This window comes from Vulpes lagopus, chromosome 16 (genome assembly GCF_018345385.1).
Source record: "Vulpes lagopus strain Blue_001 chromosome 16, ASM1834538v1, whole genome shotgun sequence".
In the NCBI taxonomy this organism is placed as follows: Eukaryota; Metazoa; Chordata; class Mammalia; order Carnivora; family Canidae; genus Vulpes; species Vulpes lagopus.
Window position 1 is genome coordinate 52721603 of NC_054839.1, and position 22375 is coordinate 52743977.

General features: G+C 35.6%; 1 protein-coding gene across 1 annotated transcript in view; it reads right to left on the minus strand.

Annotated features, from left to right (window-relative positions):
* VWA8 (von Willebrand factor A domain containing 8) overlaps nt 1–22375 on the minus strand; it is a 342545-nt gene that overhangs the window by 137200 nt on the left and 182970 nt on the right. The window contains exons 22-25 of the mRNA XM_041731061.1: nt 8215–8290; nt 6169–6304; nt 3453–3572; nt 513–718 (exon numbers count right to left, since the gene is read on the minus strand). Coding sequence (XP_041586995.1) covers nt 513–718; nt 3453–3572; nt 6169–6304; nt 8215–8290 — 538 coding nt within the window. The remainder of the gene's footprint in view (nt 1–512; nt 719–3452; nt 3573–6168; nt 6305–8214; nt 8291–22375) is intronic.

Sequence of the window (22375 nt, forward strand, 5' to 3'; positions counted from 1 at the left end):
TTTGTTTTCTTCACCAAGGTGGACTATATATTGTACATGGCTACAACGGATTGCATTTTCCTGTCCATTTACTGACTTAAAGAACTTTCTTGCAGTATTTACAGGCATATAATAGTTACTTCCTACTGAGTTTTCTATTTCCGTGTCTTTAGTTTTCAAAATGAAAATATTTTTCACTCAGATACAATATGCTTATTGTATAAAGTCCAACAGTGGTAAAGTTTCCCTGCTGTCTCACTCTCTTGTCTTCCTTTGCCTTCCCCAAAAGACTCACCAAATTTCCTAATTCCTTGATGATGGCCATGGCATAGAATTTCACCTAAGTCAATTCAAAGGCTAACATAAACTGTTAGTCTTCCAGATTTAAAATTTAGATTAAAACACTTCATATTATATAATCTGAATCAGTATTATATCTTAGAAATTGAAAGACATGGTATAAATTAAGCAATCTAAAAACAACCAAGATTGATGGTTCGTTTTAAACCTTTATGCACTAGCATGTGTCATACCTGTAAATGCTTCACTATGTTGACAACTTCTCTGGTAGAATAAGGATAGTTAATAATGCCCTGGTCAGCTAAACTCCTCAGCTCTCCAAAGGCAGCTACAAGCTTCTCAAGGATGGGCTCGGGCACATTTGGTCCATATTGCCTGAGCATTTCGAGCTCTGAATGGGGTTTGGGATTATCAACTGCATGGCAGCTAAAAATATCACCTGTAGGAGAAAAGATTCACATTGAGCATGCCAGTAATCCGTTATAATGCCATAGGAACTATGGAATGGTCATTTAAAGAGCCATTGGTTGTTCACCAAAGCACTTCTATTATTAAGTGTGTAAAACTGCACAGAAAGCCTGTGCAACAATAGGATGGTATAGAGTAGAAAGCAAATCACTGAAGCAGAAAAAAAGGAAATTGAATGATGTGTGGTTTATTCCTCACAGATTTATTTCTGTTAAAAAAAATTATATAATATTTGAATACAATCCCAATGGGAGATACTCAAATAAAAACAAAAAAGAGAAGACTCCCCGTGTCTCTGCCAATCCCACTCCCTCTTCCATAGGCAGCCAGTATCCCCGTGTCTCTGCCAATCCCACTCCCTCTTCCATAGGCAGCCAGTATTAACAGTTCAGTGTATTTGTTCTTCAATACCTGCATAAGTCTTTTTAAAAATGCATAAATACAAACCTATAGTTTTGGTGATTTATTCCTTTTCTATTAATTGGAAAATACTTTTCATATGGTCCTGAGACTGCATTTGTAACACATGTTGAATATTTTCAGAAATTATATACACCTATCGTGTATATACGATATGTGTATATACACGTGTGCTTCTTTATGGATCCAGAAAGAGGGAATTAGTAGTGCTGCTCTATACATAATTTGTATCTTGTACAGATTGCTAGAATACACTTTGGAAGTTAGTTTTGGAAAAGGAAGCCCTCAGAGACAATGTCTAAACTAAAATTAAGAAAAAGGAACATAGAAATATTTCAACTGTAATTTAGGCAACTTGAGATTATCCTGGAACAGTATAACCTTAAGACAGATGATTTCTCATATTAAAAGTTCACGTAATTTTACTGATTCACAATCCAAGAAACCAGGGGCCAAAGGAAGTTACAGTAAAGAGATATGCATTATTTGGCATGTTCATTTTAAAAAGAACTTTCTAGTTCTTAAAAATCATTCAAATTATAGGGGCACCTGGGTGGCTCAGTTGGTTAAGTGGCTGACTCTTGATCTCAGCTCAGGTCATGATTTCAGGCTCATGAGATTGAGCCCCATGTAGGGGGCTCAGCATGGAGACTGCTTAAGATTCTTTCTCTCCTTTTCCCTTTGCCCTTCCTCCTCTACTCATGCACACACTCCCTCTCAAAGAAAAAAAATCATTCAAATCATAATTTATCATTATTATGTATTTATAAAAGTAACTGAATAAAATGCAAGCCATGATAACTTCAAGCTGGTATCTCACAGACTACACACATTTGAACACAAATATGAAGTACATGTTTTTTGCTGAAAATCAAATATAATACATTAACCCTTTATTCATTCATTCATCAAATAATTATTAAATATCTCCCATGAGCCAAGTACTATTCTAGGAATTTTATACATATCAGTGATCAAAAACACAAAATTCCTGTCCTTATTAAGTTTATATTCTGAAAATTAACAGTAACTATAAATGTTAGAAACTGTATGTTTCCAAGAGAGAAAAAAAGAAGAGAGAAGCACAGCACAGGACATCAGAAATGGTAATGGTTGGGGAGCTGAGTCAGGTAGGTCTTGTTGAGAAGATGACATCCGAGCAAATGCAACTATTGGTAGAGGAAAGAACATTCCAGGTAGAGGGTTATAGCTAATAGCTAATATATAGCCCTAAGGCAAGTGTATCTCATATGTTCAAGAAGCAGCAGGAGAGTAGAGTGACTGGAAAAGAATGAGTGACGGGAAGAGCATCATAGAACAGAATGAACATGAAGTCAGAGAGATAGACTCTTCTGTAGAAATTCTATATGTGTATAAGCATATTCATGTATATACCTCTTTCTTGCCTTTTGTTTTTTTTTTTATTAATTCAAATGATAGACCACTATTATGGCTATTTGTTTCACTAAATATATCTTGAGGATTGTTTTTGTTTCCTTTAATCAGCATAGGTAAAATTATCCCATTATTTTTTTTTTTCACTGCTGCACAGACTCTATTATGTGGGTATTATGGAATTACTTTATCCAGTCCCATCTGAATGGACATTTGGGTTGTTCCCATTGTTTGGCTACTTCCTGTAAACAATGCTATATTGTCTATCTTTGTACTTAAATCATTGTACAGGTAATTCTCTTGAATAAATTTGCTGATATGGAATGTCAGATCAAGAATCCTACTAGAAGACTGAGCCTGCTTCATATTGAACATGAGAATTATTGGTAGCTAGAATTACCTCCTTGCTATAGAGAAGTCCTTCTAAAAGTCTCCTGATGATGAAGTTTGTGTAAGGGCCTCTCTGATCCATGTGAATCAGTCACCTCAGAGCTGGTCTCAAATCCTTAATAGTTAATGGGGATGTGACAAAAACCACACTACAAACCATTCCTTATTTTGTGCTTTACTGCAGGACCTTTTTTGTCCTTTTAGTGGCTCCAAACAACAAAGTATAGTATAATAGTTTGAGAAAACAGGGTCTGGAATCAGACAGACTTCAATTTGAAGCCCAGTTCTAACACTCTTATCTAAGTGACTCCAGAAAAAGTGGATCCCTCTGAATATCTGATACTCTCCTTCTCTAAAATGAGGATAACAAATATTCTCACCAGGTGGTTGTGATGATGACACAGCACATGCAGCATTCAATGAGACCCGCTTCAGCACTGCTACTAAGACATTATTGTTACTGCTATTATTTTTTTTATTGTTTTCATTAATGTTTTTACCTAAAGTACCGAAGAAATCATTGCCTAAGAAAGGAAATCCAGGTCTGTTGGCCAAGACAATCATTCTAAAATCAGGATGAATCACAATAACGTTTTCTCTTCCATTGACATTAGCAGAATCTGAAAAACAGAATTTCTATTTAGTCTTTATTCATATTTAGTAATTCTTAGGAATATCAAGTGATGGCCTTGAAATAATGTAAGCAGTCATGTTGTTAAGTCATAAAGAACTCCAAAACTCTGGTTGTCATGATTTGGTTATAGGGAAAAAAAAACTTTCTTGAGAATTGTGCTTAAGAACAGAATACTGATGAAGCATCTACTGAATTTTACAGGGACTTGTATTTTTATGTAAATTCAATGTACATCTAAAAAGCAAACTTGTCCAAATATTGTTTTGCAGTATTTAAATTTGGCTTGAGGTGCTATTATTTCTCAAAAAAAGAAAAAGACAAAGAATCCATAATGAAGAATAATCCGAAGGATACTTGAAGGACAATCCAAATATCCTTTGGATTTCATAAGATCAGTAGCTGCATCACTTTGCCTGCCATCACGCAGCAAATGAGTGATTCCTTTTTCCAATTATCTACTCTGAAACTTAATATAGAATAAAGCCCTTGAGCACCTAGTCAGCTCATTAGTGCAATGTTGACATATTTCCAATTAAAGAATTCTACCTTGGTTCTTAAAATAAGTAACTGCAAGTTGATGGAAACTTCCTTTGTGCAAATGTTTAAGGCAGTAAAGAAACTGAATATAATATTCTACTGGCTGATGTACATTTCAGATAGAACTGCTAGTCTAGGCGATAATTTCAGATGGTAAAAACTTTATTGTGGTTATTTTGAGAAGGAATGCTTGTCATCTGGGTTTATTTAAATTCCAGCCTTAGGCTGTCCATCTTTTAAAAAGGATAGCTGTGAAGCACCTGCAGTTTTACTTGAGATGACTCTGTATGAATCTACACTTAATCTTTTTAAATATAATCTTTCAAATATGCCATATATTTATGCACTAAATACAATTAATAGTCTTAATGTTTGAGCCCCGTTAATTTTAGTTGTGGTGGATAAAAGGGTATGTGTCACAGGCAAACTTTAGTTAATTAAAATAAAAATGGCAATTAAAAAATCAAAACTGAAAAAGGAAAGAAAATGGAAAACACAGCTCTGGAAGTGATGCTTTAAGAAACCATGTTCAGAAGAGCTTCAGAGGCTCTTGTGTTTAAAATATTGTGTACAATCAAATTGGAGTTTAAAAATTAGGATGACTCCTTTTCTTCCAGACTACTCTTCAAAATACATTAGAAAATGTAGAGGATCACCAGGAGATAATCACTCTTTAACTACAATTTTGTTTCAGCAATTTTTTTCTTGTTTTCTGTTCACTGTCTTCAAAATGCATCTAAAAAGGGCAGACGGATTCTGATCCTGAGAGTCTGAATGAGATCTTCATAGGAGGTAGTATCCAGGCTAACTCAAATTCTCATTTTTCCCATAAATTCACTGTGAAGTCGATATGTTAGAATATTTTTATTATTTATATTTATACTTGTATTATTTATATTGTATGCTAGTTTCCTAGGCTTGGAAATGGCCATCTCTCAATGATAATGTCTAAGAAGAACCTCTCTACTGAGGCACTTGTACATTTTCAATGGGGTTTTCTTGACATATTCTCTTTGAATATTGAAGATTTTAGTTCTTAGTTTCAATTTGCTTGGTTACTCTGCTATTGCCTATATGTATTTTCAATGGCTAGTTACAGATGTTCAAGTCTTCTCATCACACAAAAATTTAAATTAGAAACTAGAAAATATTCTCACATTACATCAGACAAACAATTTTTCTTTATAAGTTAAATGGACAAATGAGACTCATCAATCTACGGTTTTTCTAACAATAAGGAAAATAAATAAATGAATGAATGAATTGAATATAAGAAGATAGTCCTAGGGATCCCTGGGTGGCGCAGCGGTTTGGCGCCTGCCTTTGGCCCAGGGTGCGATCCTGGAGACCCGGGATCGAATCCCACATCGGGCTCCCGGTGCATGGAGCCTGATTCTTCCTCTGCCTGTGTCTCTGCCTCTCTCTCTCTCTCTGTGACTATCATAAATAAATAAAAATTTATAAAAAAAGAAGATAGTCCTAAGCACAGGATAACTTCTTCCTGAGGTAGGGGTGTGTGGGTGTATGGGTGTGTGCACACGTGCGTGAATGCATGAGTGTGTGTGTATATATACACAAGTGCACACACAGATTCAGATATCTATGAAAAAAATATATATATATAACATACAAAACTCCCTGGCAAGTTTTTCTAATTATTGAGTAATAATAACATTAATTTTAATATTATAAGTCATAGAAAAATGCTAGAGCTTTTAAGAAATCCAAATAATAAGAAAAGAAAACAAACTGCACAAAATAATGGAGAGATGAGTATAATAAGATTATAGCTGGTATTCTCAGAGTAGAAAAATATAAAGCTGATTTGTCTTAAAAGTACTATGGAAATTTTTAAAGGTGCTCTCTGGCTGTAAAAATGTGAAACAAAGATTCAGATGTACTGACTTTTAAAAATGACTGTCAACACAGACAGTTTCAGTTATATTGAATTTATGCTTGTTGCTTGTAGATTAGTCAGCTAAGTGTGTGATTTGATACCAAAGATGTAAAATCTGCATATATTGAAAGCCTTTTTATATACTCACTTGCAACAATGCGTCTTCCATCTGCTAGAATCATTTCTCCATTTTCTACTAGAGTTTTTAAAATACAGGTGACATTTGTTGGGGCTTTGTCTGCCTCATCTACCACCAGAACATGACCCAACTTTACTGCTTTAACCTTTAAAGACAGAACATTTATCATAAACAAAAAAATGAAAGCAAATGTTTTAAAATTTTTATCACCATTGCTTTGGGTTTATAATAGTAGCTAGTTTTATTTAAGTTATGGATATACTACCACAAAAAAAAGTATGTAGCAGAGCTGGAAACAAAATTTATGGATCTCTACCAAAAGTTTCACATAGTTACTAAACTGTTAACTCTGCAGTAATCACTTTATTTCCCTTTAGCATCATAATTATTCCTATGTTGGTGATGTCCGTATTTAACATCCCAGAGTAGTGTTTTAGAGGAGATTTAAAACAAGTATAACGAATATAGAAATTAAAGTGCCATGGGAATTAAGAAGATTGAGACATCACAATCAAGAGTAGATATTAGACTATTGCATTTGTTATAGCTCTAGAAGTACAGGATTTTAATAGATCAGAATGGATGGTGAAGACATAAGTATTCAAGATACCCACGTGGGATTCATTGATTCCCTAATCAATGGTCAAACTCAAGAAAGCCTGAGTCATACTGAGGGAAGAGTGAATATGAGTAGTCTATCTTGGCTGAAGCAGAGGTTAAATGTAAGAAAAGAGAGAATGGTCTCAAAGGGTAGATCAGGTTTCTGCTACAATTTGATTGCCAGACCAAGAAATATGTACTTTATCTCATTAAATAATAAATTCATAAAGATTTATGAGTTCAGGCATGATAGGAATGAAGCTTGGAGCTACATTTTAGGACATTCTATCTGGCAGCAATATGCAAATAGACTAAAAGGGGTTTACTATAATAATTTGGTAAAAAAGTGGTTTGGGGGACCTGATTTTAGGGGGGGAGGAATGGAAAAATGGAAATAGAAAGTATTAAATTGATCTGAAGAGTTTTTGGAGGTATAATCTACAGTCTTGGCAAGAGATTAGATGGGAAGTAGGGAAAGGAAAAATAGGAGACTGTCCTAGGTCTTTGGTGTCTGAATAAATGGAGATATTATGAAGAGAAAGGTAAAAGCTAGGATAACCTCTTAAAACCATTTTAAGAGAGTAGATGGGAGAAACACTCAATGAATTTAAATGTAAAACCAAAACTTATTTTTTTAATAGTAAGAAATATCTCAGAACATAAAGTGAACCATATAATAAATTTTTCTCATTATATAGTTTTGGCTAGTAATTTTAAGGAAATACAGATTGAGAAATAGATGATACCTCTACCACAAATATTTTATTCATTCTTAAAAAAAAGCTGATACAGGCTTTTCTCTTTAATTTTTGGGTAAAAATAAACTGAATTTTTAAGAGGCAGAAAATAAAGAGCTTCCTAACACTAATTCCCACCCTCCCCATCTCTGTTCAGGAAAAGTTAGGCCCAACCTGGGAGAATTCAGAAGGGAGATTCTAAAGACTTTAATCACTTCAAAAACCTCTGGACCACCAAGGTTCTCATGTGGGTCTATTTGTGCCACTGACACAAAGGAGTTATCTACAGAGAGGGACAGGCCCAGCAGGCCAGGATCTTATGTGAGAAGGTGAGGAATGGCTTTTTCCAGCTACCCAAAACACGGGGCTAATATTTTATTCATTAAAATCATTTTTAAAAAATTCTAGAAGCATTATCTAATTCTAAACTCTCATATTTGAAAACAGAAAACATTTTTTTTAAAAAAATTCTGGAATGATAAAGAAATCATTAGAGGATTTCTATCATTCCCTAAATCACTCCAAAGAGCAAAAAACAGAATAAGAAAACATTTTATTTTCTCAATTATTCGCATTTAAACGTTCACTTCCCAAATGACATATGAATGAGTGTTTTTCAGTTAAGACTGAAATCTTACAAATCCTCTCTCAAAGGCTGAAATATAATCATCATTGAGAAAAATACAGTTGAGAATATTTATACAGTTAGATTACTAACCAAAGGTGAGTCTTCATATACAATTAGTCCATCTTTAACAGAAGGCTGAAGAGTAAGGGTTTGTACTGTGGTGTCCCTAAAATTAAACCAAAACATTTTAAAGTTAGTAAGGAAATACAATGACATGAATAAAAATATTACACATTAATACTTCTTTTCAAGTTTCTGTTCACCATTCTGCTTTTCGCAAAATAAATAGCAATAAAACTCCATTCAGCAACAGTAAATACACGTAAAGTAATACAGTAATACAAGGTACAAGTAAAAAATTACAAGGGCTTGGGAATCCATCTAGGTTTACAGATTATCTAGGAATTTCCTTTTTCTTTCTAGGAATTTCCCTTGTGATCACTTCACTCCTCAAAATCACCTCCTGAGGGTGAAGAGGAGAGATTAAAATATATGTTTGCACTACAGAAATAATAGTTTTAATATTTGAAAAGCATTTTGACAGTAAGTTCGGTGATGACTGGTTGTGTTGACATCATGGCTAATTAAGGTAACTCTGTGAATTACACATTCTGGCCCAACTTGCCGTCAGTGTGTGCAAAAGCCAGACTGTCTCACTTCCCTCCCAGAACTGTAGATTTTTTAATAGTAAGGCAATCCATTTCATTTTCTTAAATCTATTTGCAAGTATGTGCCAGACCTTGCTTTAGATCAGGATATTCAAATTTTCAGTAGTGAGCTATGACTTTCTCACATAAGATATGAAGTTCATATCGCCTAAGAATATTTTGGCCAAAAATGTAGAAGCTGCAGGTGATAGGTAGGTCTAGACATGCTCAAGGGGACCAATTTTATATATTCATCTTCTACATATACTCTATCTTTAAAGCAAAAAATCCTACAGCCATCTTGAGCATGTCAAATGGAGAATTAAATTACTTTCAAAATGTGAATAGCATCTTTCTTTTTAAGAATCAAAGTTGTCTTTTCAAACTACTCTACCACTTATTCAAGTAATATGTGGAGTTATAGTCATATTCTTCTGAGTACCTACTATGTGTTAGGCTTGGAATGTGAACCTCAGGGTTTAGTGCTACAATATGTTTCTGAAACCTCTCTCCAAATGCTAACATTTATCACAACCTGTTAAATTTCTAAAATGTGTATCTATTTAAAAAAACCAATAAATACCATATGACAATCACAAATAAAACAAACTTAAAATGTCTTTCAAGTGAGTTTTTGCTTTAGCAAAACAAATTAATCAAAATCAGTTAATTGCCTTGAGAGGCAATTGTGGAGTAGTGGAAAGACTTTGGAGTCAGACCAATCAAGATTGAGAATCTAGTTGTCACTGTCTCTCAAGGCAATTATCTGATTTTGATTAAATTTGTTGAATAAATGAATGCATGAATAAAATGACAAAGTGCTAAAAGTTAAAAATGGATGCTGAAGCTTATAGCACAACATACAGTATGTGGATTTCCAAATATATTGGATCATGAGCCCCCTCCCCCTTTTTTAATAGAGAATCTGAAACTGTAGAAACCACTTTAGTAAATGTTGCGTTAGATTAAGTCTAACTCTCCTCAATGTAAGGAATCTTCTTTTTTTTATATAAGATTTTATTTATTTATTCATGAAAGACACAGAAAGAGAGGCAGAGATATAGGCAGGGGGAGAAGCAGCCTCCAGAGAAGCAGGCTCCATGCAGGGAGCCCAATGTGGGACTTAATTCTGGACTCCAGGATCATGCCCTGAGCTGAAGGCAGGTGTGCTTAACTGCTGAGCCACCGAGGTGTTCCAGGGTGGCTTTTTTTTTTTTTTTAATTAATCCCAGGAATCTTTTTTTTTTTTTTATTAATTTATAAGCACATATTAGTACAGTCATGTCAAGAAGTACACTTGGGGTTGACTAGTCAAAGGACTATGTCCCCATAGTTCTGGTTTATGTCCAGCATGGACTCCAGTTGAGTTGAATTTAGAGTTATTGTTATGAGTGACTTCTCCATTAGAGTCCTCATTTACCAGGGCTTGAGCAGGTATATTGGCAATACAACTATTAACATTGAAAATTTCTAGACTGGACGCCTGGGTGGCTCAGTGGTTGAGTGTCTGCCTTCAGCTCTGGGTGTGATCCTGGGGTGTGGGATCGAGTCCCACATGGGGCTCCTTGTGGGGAGCCTGCTTCTCCCTCTGCCTGTGTCTCTGCCGCTCTCTCTCTCTGTGTCTCTCATGGATAAATAAAATCTTAAAAAATAAAATAAAATAAGATTTCTAGACCACCTAACTTCTTTGCACCTAGCTTAAAAGGCTTCTCCTTCTATTTTGACTTAATGACGATTTGCTTCAGTTAATTCCCTGGAGGTCTGGCCTATTGTCCTTCTTGACCTCTATTCCAAGCTCCCCCCGCCCCCCCAAGATTCTGGCTCTCATGGATCTGATGCTTGTCCTGTGATCTACCGCTTCCTATAGCCCAAGCACTACACTTTACAAAAAAATTCAATATTGTTCTTTCATATTGGCTAAAATTCAAATTAAAATGCGTTTGATATAAAGCCTTGAAGATGTTAAGAAACGTGAAAACATATTGTGACACTTTATTTGATGCTTATCAACTTTTAGTACAAATAAAATGTTTCTTATTCAATATAATGATATCTAGTCATATACCCATTTTCTGTATTCCTGGGTCTTATAAGTCTCCTATAGGATATACTTTATGTTATCTTCTACTAAAAAGTTAATTTTTAGAGTTTTAAACAAATAAGCATATAGTTTATTTTCACATAAATTCGCTGTTAATATTCTAGCAATACAGAAGGGGGGAGGTGGGTGAGGAAAAGAAAGAGATGTGTTCACACAGATTTTTTTTATAGCAATATAATGAATTTCTCACCTAGTTTGTCACATATTTAATGGGCAACAACATGACACCTTCTAGCACCAAAATGGAAAAAGGAACTCTTATGTCATTGTCAGTGGGAAGGAAATTCAAGCTGAATTCCAATTTTAAAAAGGCAAACATAATTGTTCTATAACACTTGAATTCTGATAGGATACAACTTGCCAAATTAGATTTATCAAAAGACTTCTGTGCTAGAAATAAAAACCCCAGGTTTGACAGAACATGTATAAATCAGATGATTTCCAAAAGGGACTACAAATGAGAATGAATACAAGTGTAAAGCATGGCTTTCAGTGGAGTGAAAAAGAGGAATTTATAGGAAAGTAGTGGTTTTGTTCTGTTCTTTTCACTGATCATCCTATACATCAAAGGAAAAGCAATGATTAGTAAAATATGTAAAATAATATGCAGTTAGAAAAACTGTTCGGCTTATATGATAATAAGTTTCACTGGTTATGTAAGAGTGGAAAATAACCCACCATCTTCTGCATAGTGCTTAACACAACAAGAAAAAAGCTTGTTTTTCAAGGTACCTTACAATATTATAAACTTCAAACTTAGTTAAATGATAAGGTAATCATTACTGTCACAAGTAGCATACAGCCAGTATAATGATTCTTTTTCAGAAACATTGATTAAAATCATTGCTCTGTATTTAGGAGCATCTTGGATCAAAATATATTAATTAGTTTTCCACACATATAGGCAATAACCCTAAGAGAATATTTTATTTGCTACCATTTTAATTATATTTTGATTTTTTTCTTCTCAAGAACAGCTTTGAAATATAAGCTTATAAAAAAAAAATAAAAATAAAAATAAAAAAAAAGAAAGAAATATAAGCTTATAAAAGTTTAAATAGTCAATAATTTCAACAATATTGGGGAGAAGGAAATTTAAAACACACTCAAATCACATTTCCTTAGCCTAAGTTTTAATGAAAAGATGGTTTTCCAGTTATAACTGTTATCCTTAATGTTTGAATTAATTAGAATGTTCAGCTAATTGCTGTCATAAATGTTCTCACTTCTCACTGTCTTGCAAACTAAAGCTGTCTATCAATTAAAGCCTGTGTAGATAGAGGGGTTACTCAAAGAAATACAATGCTAAACTCTAGTCTTTTTTTAACTCTGTGATTTAAAAATTTTTTAAATTAGAGTTATTAATGTTTTGATAGTGATTTAAAATTATTCCAGATGCAATAAAAGTAATTAGGTTGTATAAAGACCAAGTTTTATCAAAATAAGGAAAAAGAAAATTGGCCTTTAGAGAGCAAGCCAAATCTGTTCTTGGAATTTTGCTTGTAAAGGTACTTAACTAAGCTAATACCTGCTGATTTACTGAGGAGCAAATGATCTCAAAATAGTGATGCTTATTTTGAAAATGATATTTTAGTAAGTTGTGTTTAAACTGGCTTATGATTAACTTTCTTTTAGAAGAATAGTAGCTAAACATGAGTGAAGGAAGAAAGAAGACACCTAGAAGTTTCAAATAGCTAACAAAATTATCTCTAACTTCATAGTTCATTAAATAAAATTGGCTATACGAATAAAGTACTCATTAATATGAGTCAAACATGAGAAAGCAAAGAGAAAATATAGCACATAGGAGGCACTTAACAGATATTTGCTTAATATTTTTAAAAGAGGGATGATTATGAAAACAGAATTTAAATCTTAATTTTTGCCAATAAGAGATAAGCATAACATCACTGATTGAGAAGTAAATGATGCTGAAAGATATTTTCAAGTGAAAAAGAGTTCATGGTATCATCAGGAATATCATTTCCATAGGCTTATTTTAAATAATCAATGAAATAAAGGTAAGGGACACTAATAAGAATTTCGACCAATAAAACAAAGTGGTAATTAGACACAGTTGATACAAACAAATTTAAAATTTAAATGATGTTTACAAATATTCTGGCTCTCTTGAATAGTAACACACCACTTCTCTACCCTTGCCTATAAAAAGCAAATATATTTCTCCATGTTGAGAGAGAAACTCCCCAAGGCCCTCAAGCAGAAACAGCCCCTAATATAAGCAGTGCTACCATATAATACAAAAAAAAGAATGGCGCAGCCCGGGTGGCTCGGTGGTTTAGCACCGCCTTTGGCCCAGGGCGTGACCCTGGAGACCCGGGATCGAGTCCCACGTCAGGCTCCCTGCATGAAGCCTGCTTCTCCCTCTGCCTGTGTCTCTGCCTCTCTCTATTCTTTCATGAATAAATAAATAAAATCCTTAAAAAAAAAAAGAAGAAGACAAAATTAGCTGTGATTACTGCAGTATTTGTTAAAAACCAGCTCTGGCCTAAATGTGAGTCCTCCAAAATTGGTCAATCACTTAAGCTCTCAAAGCCCAGGATTACTCATTTCTACAGAGGGAATTAGAATATATGAAGAATGTAGTAAAAAGCCAGGAAGTTAAAAATGGAGAGAGAAATGGTATTATTATATGTGCTTTGAATGCTTTGAGGAAAAAGTCCTTTTAATAAGATAAGCAAAATATCATTTCTGCCAAAGTGACTGAAAAGACTCCAGTTCTTAAAATAGCTGTTTGGGAGGACTAACAGTTTATTTAGTAGTCAATCACTCATCAGTAATGTGTCCAGATGCAAAAAATCCTAACAAACCATAAAGGAAAGGAAGACATTAGGGAGATAATATTTATGGAAGGAAATCTACTGTGATGCAACACTTCTTTGCTCTTCAAGGGTAGGTTCACTGGGAACAGCAGGTAGAAAACAGCCACAGTAAAGTAATATCCAATGGAAGCTAAACATTTCAAAATATGCTTCATTTTCAAAATCTACTTCCCTCCTCACATCTCCTAGCACTATATTAACACTTATTTAAAAAGAAATTCCTCCAATATGCAAAAGCCATGCTGATAATCACATCTTTTAACAAAATCTGAAAGTTTTGAGCTGTCCAGCCTTTAAAAATAAATCTATGAATATGATATATTTAAAAATTGGATCTTTGGTCTTTACTCTGAAAACTAGCTTTCTGGCTTGGTGAATTTTAGGAACTCAGAATGATCTAGTTTCTTTGTGGCAACTTCATTTCCCCTTTTCCAGCCCCAAAAGAAAAAGTTATACAGGTCCCTTATTTCCCTTTTCCTCTGACATTGAACAATGCATTTTCTAATCAGTTTTTAAAATCAGAAGAACAAGATGCAGATTCAATTGCAAAACTGAGTGGGCAAGGATGCACACTGTGTCCACTGTATAAATCTTTATCAGAAAATAACGAGTAATTTATATTTTTTAAAGGCCTCAATAATTGGATAACAACATAAAAGTGTGATAGTCAGAAATTAATAAATGAATACATTTTCATACCAGGATATTACCTAATCTCTCATTCAGTAAACATGTATTGAATATTTTACTAATGGGCATTGCTTTAGATGTTAAAGTATCTATGAACAAAACAGGTGGAGACTCTTTCCCTTGAGGGGTTTAAATTCATAATATATTTAAGTGAACTTAACTCACCATACTAATTAATAATGGACCATCTTTGGTACAGTATGAACTAGATCTTGCATGAGATTAAATATCGAAAGATATTTTACCAGAGGAAATTCAAAATAAAACTGAAATACCTATTTTTGATCTCTAAGACAAATGAGAAATAGCCTGCTGCTACTGAAATCCATCAAAAGACTGAAGTCCACCAGTTCTCCAAGACGCTGGCTCGGCAGGTGTCTCGTGGTTAATTACCCTAAACACATTTTCTGTGTGATACTTAGTCCCTAAAACTCACTATATAAGTGCATTGTTTATATATCACAATATTATTCAGTATACCATAATCTTGAATTATTTTATTCTCATTTCTGGCTGTTCATCAACTTCAAAAAACTCAAAATGCTCGGTGTTAAATTTATGACTTCAATGACTCAGGTCAAATAGAAAATAGTATGTAAATAAGCATATATTTGGAGAACTCTTAAAGGTTTTTTTTTTTTTTTGAGTTTTCTGTAATGTACCTATTTTATTTAAAATTTTTTATGATAGATTTTCTTAAGGAAAATCATTTCAGCCTTAGCCACTTTCTTGTGTTACTTTATTTTATGTTTTGTAAAGATTTATTTATCATTTGAGAGAGAAGGAGCATGCATGCATGTGCATGGAGGAGAGCAGTGTGAAGCAGACTTCACACTGAGCACAGGGCCCAACAGTGTAAGAACACACTGGGGCTTGTTCTTACCGCCCTGAGGTCATGATCTGAACTGAAACCAAGAGTCAGATGCTGAGGGACTATACCACCAGGAGCTGTTCAAGGTCATTTTAATGGCAGAGAAGGAACAAACATCTCTAACAACTTAAAGGCCAGAGGACAGGAGCAGAGCTCTAAGCACATTTCCTTGTCATCTTATGTTTTATCTTAAAATTTGATGGGGATTTTGAATGCTACTCTATAACAAACCCAGTTGTTTCAATACAAAAAATGGATCAGTTACCACGAGAGAAACAGCAAGGAAAGCTGAGCCAACACCTGCAGGACACTGGGCTGAGCTGAAGACAGCTGACACTGCAGAGCAAGTTCAGCCTCTGGCCACTTTTGCTCTTCTGGTATCTATCTTCTTAAATCCAAATTTAAATAAATGAGCAGTCATAAATGGCAATCATGTTTCCACTGCTTTATGAACTCTGTCAGGATAATCACTGTGGAGGGCCTCCAGAATGATGCCATAAAGACAGTCCCAGCACTTTCTGACTCATGCTGGTGGGCTTTCCGACAGCTCACCTTTTCAGATATCAAGCAGCTTGTGTCTTGTTGGGACTTGAAAAGTATGAGTATGAGACTGTGGTTCATTTGTCCTGTTCTCTCAGTTGAATTTAGGTATTATGGCCATTTATTTAAGGTTAGTCAAGAGATCTCCAAAACCACACCAAATAAAAGGAAAAAAGTACTTAATTCATAGATAAAACTTACAAAAAAAAAAAAAAAGGCGTGTTTGTAAGAGGCAAAAGACGAGAAAGAGGCTGCTATCTATCAATGATACTCAAAAGTCAGCTTCTCTGTGAGGCCTTCTTTGGTCAGCCTATTCAAAACTGTACGTAAGTCCAGCTCCTCCTCTGCTTTATTTTTCCCCAGGGCTTACTTACCATCTGATGTACCATGCATTCTAATTATTTTGTTCTTACTCTCTCTCACTCTCTGTATCTCCCTCTATCTCACAAGCAACTAGAATATAAACATAAAGCTGGGGTTTTTAACTCTTTTGTTCCTGATGTCATCACTCATGCTAGAGAAGTGACCAGCATATAATAGATGTTCGATAATGTTTGTTGAAATGGATGCATGCCACTCAGCTATTTGAGTCACACACTCTAAGGCTATAATGAATTATTGGCAGTGTTTTACGCACTGTGTGAATTGCGTACATTTTTAAAAAATGTTTTATTTTTTTTAAAAGATTCTATTTATTTATTCATGAGAGACACAGAGAGAGAGAGAGAGGCAGAGACACAGGCAGAGGGAGAAGTAGGCTCCATGCAGGGAGCCCCATGTGGGACTCGATCCCAAGTCTTCAGGATCAGGCCCTGGGCTGAAGGCGGCGCTAAACCGCTGTGCCACCCGGGCTGCCCAATTGTGTACATTTTTTGCTGAAAAGTTTTTCTTCCCTCTCCTCTGGCAAACTATTCAAACTATCCCTTAAGGCTCAGCTCGAATGCTGGCCCCTCTGTAAAGTGTTACTTCTTTCTCATTTCTATCCTCTTGGGTGAACTAATGTTTGATAGAAAGTATTTTACACTTAAGAACTTTTTAGTTGCTCATATGACTGTCCTTGACTGTGAGGACAATGCATACCATCTACACACAAGGGGGTATCAGCTACATATCTAGTGCCTATCACTGTGCCTCATACCTTTTAGGCATGCAATAAATGTGTGCCCAAAGAAAGGATGAATGCATGAGTGTATTAAACAAATATTATATACTACCAACACGTAAGGCAGATTATTAGGGATGATGGGTTATAAAAGATCAGAGATTCTGTTCTTAAGAAGCACACATGATAAACAGACATAAAACAAATACAATTCATGTCAGGGGGTGATAAGGTCAATAACAGAAATTAAAGTTCAGTGGGAACACAGAGGAGAAGGCAATTAATTCTGACTAAAGAAACAATTAAAACAATTAAATATTGTTTTAATTGGCAGGTATGGATAGAAAAATGCTTGTAGGCAGAGGAACAGACAAACACATGTAGAAATTAGGAGATATAAGAGAAATTTTGGGGAACACTGAGTATATATAGGATATAGTTGCATGGAGGGGAACAGAGCTGGCCAGGTGAGGTGTTCAGTCTTCAGTGTTCAGTCTTCTTAAATGTCATGTCCAAGAGTTTGACTTTCATTTCATGGAAATGAAGGATCTGTTCATTTGAGAGAGAAGACTCTAATGGGATGTCTCAAAGATGGATGGGAAAGAAGAGACACTGCATTTATTCATTTGGATAACAAATGTTTATCAAACATCCACCACGTTCCAGACATCATGCTGGAAGGAGGCAGTTCAAAGACATATCCTTACCCTTAGGGAGACCTCACTGATCAACAGGGAAGACAGAGATGGGAACATGTAATTGTGATAATGAATGACATGCACAACAGCAGAGACTGTTCTAGGTCAGTGGTTCTGAATATACTATCAACAAAAGTTTTTTCTGGGAAAATATATTCTAAAATATCTAAAAACAGTAACAAAAACTGAACTAAGATGAAAAACGGTAACTTAAAAATGTTTTAGATTTTATTTGTTAATAATACAAAAAACTTTTGTTCTCATTAAATATTAAAGAAGGATATTTTGGGGAGAACAATGTGATTGATATACTTTAGTATTTGTGTGATGCAAAAGTTTAGTCCTAAATTCAGTTTGAGACCTGTTAATGGCTAATATAGCTGAAAAAGAACTCACAAAGAGATGGAGATCCAAACAGAAATGCAACAATGTCTGTACCCCCTATGACACAACATGTATTTTTCATTCTCATTTATCAGACTACAAACGATCTCATTCCAACCAGGCTTGGGAATTTCCATCTCTCCTGATGTCTATCAATGGCTTTGCAAGCTAATCAGTGGAACATTTTTATTTTGAAAAAATAGGTTCAAAACTCACCAAAACTCTTCATTTATAAGATTTTTAAACATGTTAGGAAATTGTATTTGAAATTGTTTTAGTGTGGAGATGAGACACTTTAGGAATACATGATCTATTTCTATATTTCAGCACTTCTGACACCAAATATGTGGGTTTTTCACACCTAACAGTTCTCTAATTCTCTGAAGACACTAAACGGGTGTCTACAAGGTAATTCAATTATGCCACTATGTGGCGGAGCAAGCACAGACCCCACTGGTCAAGGGCTCAGTTTTGCAAGAATGCCCCCACTTCAGACACACAATTCCAAGTCCTGTCTATACTTTCGACAGAACAGCTATAAGTCAGGATTTCCCAGGACCCTCTCCTCAGGTTCCATAATTTGCTAGAACAGCTCTCGGAACTCAGGAAGGTACTTTACTTACTACTCCTGATTTATTATAAAGGATGCAATTTAGGAATAGCCAGATGGAAGAGATACATGAGGCAAGTGGTGGGGAAAAGGAGGAATGTGCATAGGGCTTCCATGCCCTCTCTAGGCACACCACCTTCCTAGCACTTCAATGTGTTCACTAACCCGGAAGCTCACCAAACTCCACTGTTGAGGATTTTTATAGAGGTTCCATTAAGGAGACATGAGTGATCAAATCACCGGCCATTGTTTAACTTAATCTTCAGTGCCTCTCCTCTCCTCTCTTCTCCTCTCCTCTCCTCTCCTCTCCTCTCCTCTCCTCTCCTCTCCTCTCCTCTCCTAGAGGTAGAGGGGTAGAATTGAAAGTTCCAATCCTCTAATCACAGGGTTGGTTCCTATGGCAACAGGATCCCAGTGGAAGCTAACCAGGAGCCCAAGAGTTACCTTATTGCATGTGACAAGACTCAGCTCACTCCTGAGATTACAGTCTTTTTTTTTTTTTTTTTTTAGATTTTATCTATTTAATTCATGAGAGATGGGGGTTGGGGGGAGTGTGGCAGAGACACTGGCAGAGGGAGAAGCAGGCTCCTCAAGGAAAGCCTGATGTGGGACTCTGGGATCACGCCCTGAGCCAAAGGCAGATGCTCAACCACTGAGCCACCCAGGTGTCCCTTAGATTACAGAGTCTTAAAACTGGGGAAGAAGATCAATGTTATAACAAAAAGATATCTTATTACTTAAAAAATTACAAGAGTTTTAGATGCTCCTGTGCCAGGAATGGGGAATGAAGACCAAGCATATATTTCCTATTCTATCACAACATCACAGGGTAAAATATATTATTTTCAGCAATAAAAAGGTCTGAAATAGTTATAAACACCTGACTTAAAAATGCTCTCTCCAGAGCAAATCTTTTTTTGAGAGAGAGAAAGAGAGAGAGAAAGCAGGGAAAGGAGGGTCAGAGTGAGAGTGAGAGAGAGAATTCTAAGCAGGCTCCACAGTCAGCATACAGCGCAATGCAGGGTTCCAACTCAGGACCCTGGGAACATGACCTGAGCTGAAATCAAGAGGCAGACGCTTAACCAACTGAGCCACCCAGATGCCCCGAAAATTTTAAGTAGTTATTTTCTACTTTACTGCTAAAGCATGATTTTACCTTGAAGGATCCAATTAAATGCTTTCTTAATTCTTAAAATATTTGTTATGGGGCATCTCTCTGACAGTTATTGAACAGACATCAACAAATTGTGACCTGACTTTGTAAAAGATAAATGTCTTTTAATTTGTAGGTTTGACACATCTTTTAAATACTTTACAATAAGATTACAAGTGAGACTGTAGTGTAAAAAGATTTTTGTGGTTAGTTCCCATCTCATTACAAAATATGGAAATAATTCTCATTTTATATTAAAAGTCTTGGTTTTATATGCCACTTCAAACTGGTGACATCCGTAACACTTTGTGCAAGTCTACTTTCAACTTCTTTGTAGCAGTGCTTTGTTTTGAATCATTATGAAGAGAATACTATTCATGTGTGGTGAACTCCATAATCTTACTCCAGAGACTTTTCTCTTTTCAATAAAATCGGATGCACATTCTGATGGTTTAACCTACATAATTTTCTGCCAATTTTAGTTCGTTTATATTTATATCATTAATACTACTTTCAAACCGGAGTTATTTTTCAAGAATGTTTTAAACCAGTGTCTATTATGCGAGGACCAGCTTAGCTAAAACTAGGTTAAGTAAGACTTACCAGGCAGAGTTGGTGAGAAAGGGCATTCTAGGTGTAAAAAGCTGCATGTGGCAAGTTATGGAGTCATGAGTATGCACGTGATACTTGAGAATCATAAGCAGTTCATATGGTGTAAGAATTAGTATGCGGGAGAGAAAGGGTAGAGGTAAGACCAGTGAGGGGGCTCAAACTGGATGCTGCTGGCAGCAGGAGTCATCAGAGGGTTCTGAGCAAGACAGTAAGTGATCAACTTTATTGGCTGGAACAACATGAAGCATGAGAAAGACAGACCGGAGGCTAAGCTGTTAGCCAAGGGACTGCCACGATAATCTTGGCAAGAGAAGATGAGGAATGGCCCAGAGGAGGAGGCAGAGAGATACTCTGAAAAGAAACTAATGCCAATAGTCCAGGCATGGCCAGTGGGAAAGGAAAAAAGGAGGATATTTTGGTGACCTTAAGAAACAAAAACGAGAGTTCATAATGATTGGGTGTCAAGATGAAGGACAGGGAAAGATACAAGGTACACAGTTTACAGGCCAGGTGACTGGATACAGAATTCCATAAGCGCAGAGAGAAAACATCTCTTCTTTCCTTTACCAATCATATAATTAACAGTGCCTTACTAATACCTGCCATGCGCCAGGTATAGAAAGGGGGCTGGAGGACATCAACAAAGTAGAAGTTGGTTATTTGGATTTGAAATGCCCCAGAGACACCTACGGGGATATTTTTAAAAGAAAAATGCAGGTCTAAAGCTAAGAAAAGAAGGGGCAGGAGATGTGGCACTCACCTATATTTGGATAGACAATAGTACAGACTTATAGAGAGGACTTTTAATTTTAACTGGCTCCCTACCACATACCAGGTGCTGTCCTAGTTACATGTGACATATGTCATTTAATCCTTATAATAACTCTCTGATAAAATTTGGGCTCAAAGAGGTTACCCAAACTCATGCTTTCTTTGTAAAATGTGAGGCTTCTTTTTAAAAATATGAGGACACCTGCATGGTGCAGTTGGTTTAGTCGGAACCAAACCGACTCTTGGTTTCAGCTTAGGTCGTGATCTCATGGTAGTGAGACTGAGCCCTGTGTTGGGCTGGATTGGATCCATGCTCAGTGCAGAGCCTGCTTGAGATTCTCTCTCCCTCTCCATCTGCCCTTACCACTTTCTCGCTCTCTCTCTAATAAATAAATAAATATTTTTTTAAAATGTGAAGCTTCCATTTTATTTTAGCCCAGTTTTATAATAAATGATTTATAATTTCTGACACAAGGTATCCTAAAAACCATACCTTAAAACATATTAAAGTGCTGATTATCCCATTACTGCCATCTAACCAGTTATGAACAGAAACCAGTAAAAAGTGTTAGTAACCCTCTTCAAGTAACACACCATCAGAATTGAAGTCCTGAGTGGTAAATGATATTCAATTATATACAACTGCCACTGAGAGTTAAAAAAAGCCTTATATTCCCAATGTGTGTATATAATATAAAAGACACCTTTGTTGCTACAGAGTGCAACACTTGCAGTCCTGTTCCTTGCTTTATTCAGTTTCACTTGGCTGCAGGCTCAGACTTGGTCAGTTCCTGACTTCCTATTCTAATCAAGGAATGAGACAGATGATACCCTGCTCTTGCTCAAAGAGGTTATAAATCTCATATTTGGGGATTTATAACAAGTCACATATACTTTCTGCTTCTGTGTCCTCTATTTTTAAACAAAGATTTTATTTATTTGAGAGAGAGAGCGAGCATGAGCAGGAGGGGTAGAGAGAGAAGCAGACTTCCCACTAAGCAGGTAGCCCGATGCGGGGATCCAAGGACCCTGGGATCATTGCTGCCAAACTGATCCATTTTCTCCTTATCACGTTAGCCTTTAAAACACTTTCACATAATTTCCATTATAGCATTGATACGTCCTGTTTATTGTATTATTTACTTACTTATTGCATATTTCCTCATCATCACCAGAAACAAAGCTTCATGACAGCAATGACCTTGTCTGTCTTGTTCATTGCTGTATTC